Source organism: Chelonoidis abingdonii, chromosome 26 (genome assembly GCF_003597395.2).
Source record: "Chelonoidis abingdonii isolate Lonesome George chromosome 26, CheloAbing_2.0, whole genome shotgun sequence".
In the NCBI taxonomy this organism is placed as follows: Eukaryota; Metazoa; Chordata; order Testudines; family Testudinidae; genus Chelonoidis; species Chelonoidis abingdonii.
In genome coordinates this window covers 16,842,158-16,851,916 of record NC_133794.1, presented here as the reverse complement: position 1 = coordinate 16,851,916, position 9,759 = coordinate 16,842,158, and the positions used below count along the sequence as shown (strand labels likewise).

The 9,759-nt window shown below is 52.1% G+C and overlaps 1 protein-coding gene across 5 annotated transcripts in view; it reads left to right on the top strand.

The window, feature by feature from the left end:
- The window catches only part of HDAC7 (histone deacetylase 7), a 258,212-nt gene that overhangs the window by 204,238 nt on the left and 44,215 nt on the right, over positions 1–9,759 (top strand). For all 5 annotated transcript variants that reach the window (XM_075061049.1, XM_075061050.1, XM_075061048.1 and 2 more), the window contains 2 exons: positions 4,654–4,850; positions 7,444–7,534. In XM_075061049.1, coding sequence (XP_074917150.1) covers positions 4,654–4,850; positions 7,444–7,534 — 288 coding nt within the window. The remainder of the gene's footprint in view (positions 1–4,653; positions 4,851–7,443; positions 7,535–9,759) is intronic.

Genomic DNA, 9,759 nt, shown 5'->3' with positions numbered 1-9,759 from the left:
GAAATCGACGCTAGCCTCGGACCATGGACGCACACCGCCGAATTAATGTGCTTAGTGTGGCCGCGTGCACTCAACTTTATACAATCTGTTTTACAAAACCGGTTTATGTAAAATCGGAATAATCCCGTAGTGTAGACATACCCTCAGAGGTGTGAACTGTTCACCAAGGTGCTAAAGTGTCTTTAGTGGAATAGTTTTAAAATATTTCTACCCTGGTCCTTAGTGCCATTGAATCGCTGAGCTCAGGGCAGTCAGGGCTGTACATTTTAGGAGGGTCAGAGCCATATTTGTACCTTTAGTTCTGCACCAAAAAGGTGATAGAATCTGAAAATTTTAAAGGCAGCTCATTTCTGAGGCAGAGGGCTGTTTCTTGGGAACTCCCCAAATTTGCACCCGTAATTCTAACCTGGGGCCCAGTGAGGCATAATATTTTTCAGTCTGCTCATGCATGTGGATTTTAGAGCACTTTGGACCTGGACTCTTAATGGGGTTTGGCAAGAGACACCCCATAGAGTCAAGATCACTGCTGCCTCCCCCTGTGGGATGTTGGAAAGGGCAGGGCACAGGTTATATCTGTCATGTTCCACAAGGTCTAAAAGGTGGCTGCAGTTTTTTTTGTTTGTTTGTTTTTTATCTGACACTTGAGTCATTGCTCCATGGGTTTCCTTAGGTTGTATCCAACATTTCTGCCTTGTATTGTAAGAGTTTAGTCCCAGTCGCTGGATTTCATCACTGGCTGCAAAGTAAGCAAAGCCCTGGTTGCTGGGGGGGTTTCAGGCTTGTTCTTAATATCTGGAGGGTGAAGATGTGATTAGTGGCTTTGACACAGACTCTGTGGACTGAGGTTTTCAGAGGAGTCTGAGAGAGTCCTCACTTTCTCCTGACCTCTCTGGACTTTAGCTTCCCACCTTAAAATGCAGCTGATAATCCTCCTTGACTGTTCAAACCTCAAGGTCTTTGGGGCAGGGACTGGCCCTCGTGCTGTGACTGTGCAGTGCCCAGCACAATGGGGCACAGGGTGCCTTCACAGAACTGCCGCAATTGCAAACTTAGGAAAGCCGTGAATGCATTGTTACCTTGATTTAGTGCAGGGGTTGGCAACCTTTCAGAAACGGTGTGCCGAGTCTTCATTTATTCACTCTAATTTAAGGTTTCACATGCCAGTAATATGTTTTAACGTTTGTAGAAGGTCTCTTTCTATAAGTCCATAATATATAACTAAACTATTGTTGTATGTAAAGAAAATCAGGCTTTTAAAATGTTTAAGAAGCTTCATTTAAAACTAAATTAAAATGCAGAGCCTCCCCCTCCCCCCCCGACTGGTGTCCAGGACCTGGGCAGTGTGAGTGCCACTGAGAATCAGCTTGCATGCTGCCTTCGGCACCCATGCCATAGGTTGCCTACTCCTGATTTCATGCAACTTAAGAGCTGGAATGAAGAAGGAGCCGGCACCCTGGCCTCCCTCCCCAGCAAGTATCTCTTGGGCCCACTGGGAGAGCGGCTGTGATTCAGAGGATAGTGCAGAATGCTTCTGCAGGTATTGCTGGTGACACACATGCTTCTGCACTTACTTGGGCAATGCTGCCAACCCCAAGCATTTAACAAGTTAGGAGTCCCCTGTCCCATGCCTCCATCATGAAATGGGCTTAAAAATCAGGAGATTTTACTGACTTTGGGGTTCTGCTTATTTGCCTTCTAGTTTCTGAATCTTTAGGAGTCACTTTCTCAAGTTTTTCTGTATAATCACAGGACCTGGACACTTACCCTTTTTTTAAAAAATGAAAGTTGTGATTCTGTCTGATATCATCACCTGACTCCAGGAGCTGGGGCTTTAAGAAGAGCACCAAATGTCTTGATAACTGCAATAAAGGCATGAAAACTGGCAACACTGCATGCACTGGAGGAATTTATCCTTCAACACACATCTCAGAGGAATGTTCTCCAGGTACACGCAGGACTGATGGAACATCTCCAATCTGGGCCCTGGATTTAGACTGCAGAGGAGTTTGTGCTGTTATGGGGACAGAAGTGTGTGCGTGGTGGGCAAGTGAATGGTTCAGGCTTGCGTAAGGAAAGGGCTCTGATGATGTTTTTTTAGTAGGCTTCCATTATTAAGGGGGGTTATAGTTGCAGGAGAGTGATTCACAATGGCGCTGTCTTGCCCAGCAGTTCCTGTCACATGGCTCAGAGTCAGACCTGCTGAGTTTAGTGCCTGACCCCTTGTCTACACACAGGAGCTGCTCTGGCTTCACTTAAATTGGATCTTAGTTTGGTATAAAACAGATTCATTTCAGTTTAACTTAAGTTGATTCCAGAGCTGCTAGAACAAAATCTGTTTAAAATTGCACCTTAGCTCAGCGGCTGTGACAGAGATGCCTTTCAACAGTTTTAGCACTTTTGACTTCTCTCAACCCTGCAGAAGACAGCCTGGCCGGATGCATGCGTGTGGCTCATGCATTATCTCTCAGTTCCAGGAGCAGGACCTATGGGACAGAGAGGATAAGGAAAGAGCCCAGAGGGGTTCTGCGTTCCCTGGGAACTCTGCGCGTGTGTCTACACCGCAGTTAAACACCTGTGACTGGCCTGTGCTGGCTGACTCAGGCTAAGGGGCTTGGGCTAAGTGGCTGTTTAATTGTGGTGTAAACATTTGGGCTTGGACTGCAGCCTGAGCTCTGGGACCCTCCCAACTCACAAGGTCCTAGAGCCCAGGCTCCAGCCCAAGTCTGAACATCTGTACTGCAAGCCCAATTCAGCTGGCATGGGCCAGCCGTGGGTTTTTAATTGCAGTGTAGACATACTCTGTCAGGCCAGCAGGCAGAGAGCCAGCCCTAGCTAGTAGTGAACCGAGCACGCTGGATTGAAATCCACCAGAGGCCAGCTGTTAGGACTCCAGAACTATTGATTGCAGAAGATGCTGTTGCTCTTGTGTAGGGTTTTCTGTTTTGAATATTATGCACTGGGGATTGGCCGGGCCCGGACCTCTGGATCCAATCCCCCCACGTCTAACTGATCTTCATCCAGATCAGAACCTACGGGCTGTGGCCCTCACAGGCACAAAACTATACTGGGTGAGCAGTTTCTTTATGTTCCACTTCAGCTCTTCTCACTGTAAACTCAGGGGTTGTACCATACGACTGGAGAATTGCTAACATAGTTCCTATCTTTAAAAAAGGGAAAAAAATGTGATCCGGGGAACTACAGGCCTGTTAGTTTGACATCTGTAGTATGCAAGGACTTGGAAAAAATTTTTGAAGGAGAAAGTAATTAAGGACATTGAGGTCAATGATAATTGGGACAAAATACAACACGGTTTTACAAAAGATAGATTGTGCCAAATCAACCTGATCTCCTTTGAGAAGGTAACAAATCTTTTAGACAAAGGAAACACAGTGGATCTAATTTACCTCAATTTTAGTAAGACATTTGATACGGTTCCACATGTGGAATTATTAACTAAATTGGAAAAGATGGGGATCAATATAAAAATTGAAAGGTGGATAAGGAACTGGTTAAAGGGGAGACTGCAATGGATCATACTGAAAAGTGAACTGTCAGGCTGGAGGGAGGTTACTAGTGGAGTTCCTCAGGGATTGGTTTTGGGACCAATCTTATTTAATCTTTCTACTAGGATGATCCGAGGAATGGAAAGCCTGTCTTATGAAAGGAGAGTCAAAGAGCTTGGCTTGTTTAGCCTAACCAAAAGAAGGCTGAGGGGAGATCTGATTGCTCTCTATAAATATATCAGAAGGATAAATACCAGGAAGGGAGAGAAAGTATTTAAGCTTAGTACCAATGTGGACAGAAGAACAATGGATATAAACTGGCCATCTGGAGGTTTAGACTTGAAATTAGATGATGGTTTCTAACAATCACAGGAGTGAAGTTCTGGAACAGCCTTCCAAGGGGAGTAGTGGGGGCAAAAGACATATCTGGCTTCAAGACTAAGCTTGATAAGTTTGTGGAGGGGATGGAATAATGGGATAGCCTAATTTTGGCAATTAATTGGTCTTTGACTATTGGTGGTAAATATGCCCAATGACTTGTGATGGGACGTTAGATGGGGTGTGATCTGAGTTACTGCAGAGAATTCTTTCCTGGGTGCTGGCTGGTGAGTCTTGTTCACATGCTCGGGATTTAGCTGATTGCCATATTTGGGGTCGGGAAGAAATTTTCCTCCAGGGCAGATTGGCAGAGGCCCTAGGAGGTTTTCACCTCCCTTTGTAGAATGGGGCACAAGTCACTTGCTGGAAGATTCTCTGGACCTTGAAGTCTTTAAACCACAATTTGAGGACTTCAGTTGCTCAGACACAGGTTTGATACAGGAGTGGATGGGTGAGATTCTGTGGCCTGCATTGTGTAGGAGGTCAGACTAGATGATCATAATGGTCCCTTCTGACCTTAAAGTCTATGATTCTGTGGTTGCACCAGGAAAGAAGCAGGTACTGAAGTTCCCTCCAAAGGGGCTCCATGCCACTGCCCTGGTGGGGGGTGTCCTCATTGTCCCCTGGGGTCAGGACAAGGGTCCCCACGATGGTGGTGTGGGCAGCCCTTTGGGGCCTGTGCTGGGGTTCTCCTCTCTCCAGCAGCCCGTGGGGACACATTGAGGTCCCAGACCAGGCAGTGACTGAACTCTCCCTGCTTCTTTCTTGCCAGCTGCTGTGAACCTGTGCGTCTCCCTGCGGGTGCCTCAGGCTGTCCCCATGGACCTGCGGATCGGACAGCGCTTCGTCAAGCCTGGCTCCGACACCGCCCTGCTGGCTCTCAAGCAGACCCAGCAGCTGCAGCACCAGCTCTTCTTGGCCAGCCTGCACCAGCAGCAGGTGGAGCAGTTCACCCACCAGCACATGCGGGTAGGAACACTCTCCCAGGCCTCTGGAGGGCCACAGGGCCAAGTTCCAAATTGTGGGGACACATCACACCAGCAGCCCTTGTAGTGGATTGGGGAGGCACTTGCCTGCTGTAGACACACTGGGAGCCTGCTCCAGTCAGTCAGCACAGGGGGAGTGGAGCTGGCAGCCACCTCCTGGCTCTGAGCACAGCTGTGCTGGGGAGCAGGAAGCACCCAGATCCCAGAAGGACCAAGCCGTTGTCAGTGATCAGAACTTGAGGGAGCTCAAGGAGCAGCAGTTATATCTGGCTTCCCAGGCGGTATCAATGGGATGGTGTTCCAAACAGTGGTCTGGGCAGATCCCTGTTTCCCCCGGCCTCTCATCAGATGTCAGCATTTTATCTCTTCTCTGACACAGGAGCGAATCCCAAATGAAATGGAGGGAATTAAAGGCAAATGCTGGGCTACTTCTGCCAGCATCTGGTTCTGAGCCATGCTGCCCAGTCCTGGCAACCTCTGCTCTCGAGCACCCTCCACCCTGTAAAAGCAGCAAGGAGTCCTGTGGCACCTTATAGACTAACAGGCGTTTTGGAGCATGAACTTTCATGGGTGAATATCCACTTCATCGGATGCATGCGACGAAGTGGGTATTCACCCACGAAAGCTTATGCTCCAAAACGTCTGTTAGTCTATAAGGTGCCACAGGACTCCTTGCTGCTTTTACAGATCCAGACTAACACGGCTATCCCTCTGATACCTCCACCCTGTGTGACCCTCTCCCTTCTTACCCCTTGAGAGCCTTGGCTGTCCATTATCCTGGCAGGCACAGAGACATCTCCTATCATTAGCTTTTTGTCCGGCCCTGGATACAGTGGCCCCAACACCTCGTGTGTTCCATGTGTGCTCACAAGGTTCAGTGCTGGGTCTGTGCAGTGTGGCCAGTGGCGGTGAAAAGCAGGAAGTTACCTTCTGGTCTGGCTTTTCACAGGGATCACGGGAGGCCACGGTTAGCAGTGCTTTCCCCTCTCAAGGCCTGAGAAGTCTACAGTCCATGTCTATGTGAACACAGTTCTCCTGGTTACGGGGAACATAGGGATGGTCCAGCAGTGACCCCTCCCCTGTTTCTGGCAGTGGCAGCACAGCTGCTTAAGAACAAGGGGCAAAGAAACCTGGAATGGGCCCAGGGAAGGGCTAGGGGCTGGATCAGATGGTGCAGAGCTAAGAGTTCTGGCCAGAGCAGAGCCAAGCTGGCAAGCCAGATCAATTCCCCAGGCCATGGCAGAACCTTGACAGCAAAGGTTGCATCACCAGGTCTCTGCTCTGTGCCCTGGCCACATCCTTGACCACAAAGGTCAGAACCTTCCAGACCCTACAGTAAATGTGATATTGTAGGCAGGATCAGTCCATCCCTGGAGCCCCAGCACTGATCCCTCCATCTGACGCCAGGAAGAAGCCAAAGCCAGTGACCCTGTTCTCAGAGGTCTCCGTTCCAGGCCGGTGGGACAGTTGCCAGTTCTGCAGCTCTCACTGCAGCAAAGGGACAGATGTTACAGGGCTGCCTATGCTGACAGAAAGCCCAAGGGGTGCTCAGCAAGGGATTTGGATTCCCCTTGTCTTGTTCTGGAGTCCAGCACAGCCCGTAAATCCCACACTTGGGGAAGGGCCTAACCTGGACCCCAACAGTCTCATCTGGGTAACTGCAGCCCCCACAGGGGCTCAGTGGCAAATCTGCTTTCACTGCCCAGTTCCTGGTACCCGCCTTTCTCTCCTTCCCGAATGACAGCTCCAGTGCACTCTGGCTAGCAATCTTGGCTTTTGTATCACCCCAGCCCGAGAGCAGCCCTAGGACTGGCAGGGGTGATACAAAAGCCCTCCCTGTCTCTCGCCCTCCCTGTTTCAGGGGACAGGTACCAGACTGGTGGTGCTCCACCTGCCCGAGGGCCTACAATCAAGTGACTCCCGAGAGTCACTGCTGATAGAGCCCACAGGGCAACACTCTCCCTGCAGCCCCGTCACTCCATCATGTCTCCAGACTCAGGGCTGAGGGGCTTGGGCTTTGCAGCTGCACCTCCCAGAGTCTCTCCCCTGGTGCTGGTGCCCTGCTAAATGGACAGGCTCATGGAAAATGAGCCACTCTGATGCCTGCATCCAACCTGCTCTGGTGTCCTGGGTGTAAGGTCCCCTGGGGAGCCCCTTGGTGGACCTTTGGGAGAAGATCTGCTTTCCCCTTGCCTTCCCGGGGTCTTGCCTAGGGTGGAGCTCCTGCCTGTCCTCCCATCCTGGCCAGGGTGGGGCTCCCCTTCTGTCCCCCCAGGATGCTGGTTGGGGAAGGGCTCCCCCCTCCTCCCCACAGGGATCTGGAGCAGGACTCCCCCCCTCGCACCCCTCCCCACAGGGGCCAGACTGAGGCAGGGCTCCCCCCCTCTCCTCCCCACGGGGCCCAGGCCAGGGTGGGGCACCCTCCTCTCCTGCAGGGGTCTGGCAGAGGCGGGGCTCCCCTTCGCTCCCTCAAGGACACTGTCTGGGGCAGGATTCCTCCCTCCCTTCCCCCACAGGGCACTGGCTGGGGCAGGGCTCTCTTGCTGCTATGCTGATGCTCTTGCTCCCCCCTGCAGGTGAACATGGACTCCCCGCAGCGTGAGGCAGAGGCTGGGCAGCAGGAGCAGGAGCTGCGGCTACTCCTCAATAAGGACAAGAGCAAACGAAGTAAGAGCCCCTCCCTGTGTCCATCTGTCTGTCTGTCTGCAATGCAATGGGTGCCATGGCTCTGCCTGGGAGTCTGTGAAGGGGGGGCTCAGGCCCCCTGCCCATTAGGTAGGGAGTGGATGGTTGCCACGTGAGTGCTCCCTGCCAGTGCTGGGACTCTGGGTTCCTGCTAAACACAGCCCTGCCTGCATCATGGCACTGTGCTGCTGGTTCAGACCTTCCACGTTCCTGCGCAGGATGCTCCTGGCAAGGATGTGCTCTGGCTCTGCTTCTCCTCTAAGGGCCTTTGTGAGCTGTGAAGGTCCCACCTGGTGCCCACACCCTGCCCTCCTGCCAAGGGCAGCTGCAGAGATTGAACCTGCTACTTGACAGGGCAGGAACTCGCGAATCAGAAAAGCAAAAGGGATCCCCTTGGCGAAGCCTAGGTGAGTGCCTGGCCCCGCCCACCGCCCCCACTCTGGGGCCTGCCAGAACAGGTTGGGCCCCAGCCCGCTCCTGCTCCTCCTTTGCTCTTCAGATGGCAGCAGCGCACACCAGGGTCACTCCCCGTGCAGAGCCCTTGGCACTGGGATTGTCACAGAATGAACTGGTCAGTGTTTTGGGAGCCATTTCTACAGGAGACCAGCCCACTGGGAGGGGCAGGAATCCATCTCCAAGACTCTGTGACTCAGGATAGGAGCAGTGGTGCCACAGGCAGAGCTTGTGCAAACTTCCTTCCAGGTCTCCGCCATCCCAGCCCTTCTGTCTGCTGAAAGCAGCAGGAAGGACCTGGGACTGAAACAGCCAATGGGCAAAGGTCCCAGGACAGAGCCGGTACCAGTGGGGAGGTGGCACCTCTGGACTTGATGTTGCTGTGAGCACCTTCATACATGAAGCTGGTGCCCCATCTAGTGCCTGTCCCAGCACAGAGCTCTCAAAACAGTGAACTTCTTGAGTTACTCATTCAGTGCATCACACCTTCCTGTACTCTAGAAACAGCTCCAAACTGTAGCCCCACCATGACCCTTGTCAGGGTCCCCTGCTGGTCCACTCAGGTACCCACCACACAGGCTGCAGAGAGCCCACTCTCTGGGAGTCTCAGAAAGCTCATTAACAGCCATTGTGCCTGATGTCTGGGAGCCCACCATAGCCCTCACCCTGGTCACCCATGAGCAACTCCTAACTCAGCTCCCGTCCACACAAACTCTCTGGCCTGCGTGTGGCAGTGCTCAGCCCTCAGGCTGGCTGGGGCTGTGAGCTAGAGCCCACATGCTGCTGTCACTCAGGCTGTTAACCCGCCCACTTTGCAGTGGGATCACAGGCTAAACTACTTTCCCTCAAGCGCCCCAGGTGCTCAAAGGACAAACAAGTTCTCCCACATAGAGCGGCTCAGCTTCCTGCAGCTTAAGAACCATGGGCTATGTCCCCAGAAGTCCTTGTGCCACACACCAGTAAATGCAGAGCCAGTGAGGACAAAGTTGACTAGACACACTGGAGTGTGGCTTTGCAGTGTCTCAGAACCGAGTGCCGATCGTCTGGGCTAACTCCACAGTGAAGACATCTGCTTGCAGGCTCAGGAGCTGAGCATGATGGGATAGGTGGAAGTGACATAACACCTTCCCAGAGCATGGGAACTGCTGACACTGTGGAAACATGCAAACGATCAGGTGTGGCTGAGAACAGTGTGATGAATGCTTGGCCACGCGGAAGCTTTGGAAATCAGTTGTGGCTCTTCTAGCCAGCTGGGCTGCCTTCCAGAGCCATCACTCCGCAGAATGCCTTCTGTGCACTTTCATTCACCAGCTTCCTGCTGGGAGGAGCCCCCGGCGAGCTCCCAACCTGTGATCTTTGCAGTGAGCTCTCCTTATGCAGCAGGTAGAAGCAGGCAGTGTGCACAGTTCTGGGGCAGTTTGGGGAGGACTGGCACTGACCAGGAATGAGGTCTCAGCTGGTTTGGTGTCTGCTTAATGGGTCAGTGCTGACCCCAGCAGGCATATGTCTGCACTGGAGTTGAAAGGTGTAATTTCCAGCTCAGATAGACGTACATTAAAATAGCAGCATAGCAGCCACAGCACAGGAGGTGGTATAGGCTAGTCAAGCAACTACAATCTGGATGCGCTTGGGTCTCAGACTTGGAGTAGCTAGCCCCTCCTGCCACTCGAGCCACCATAGCTACACTTCTATGTAGGGACAAAATTAGAAAGGCCAAGGCACAAAATGAGATCAAACTAGCTAGAGACTAAAGG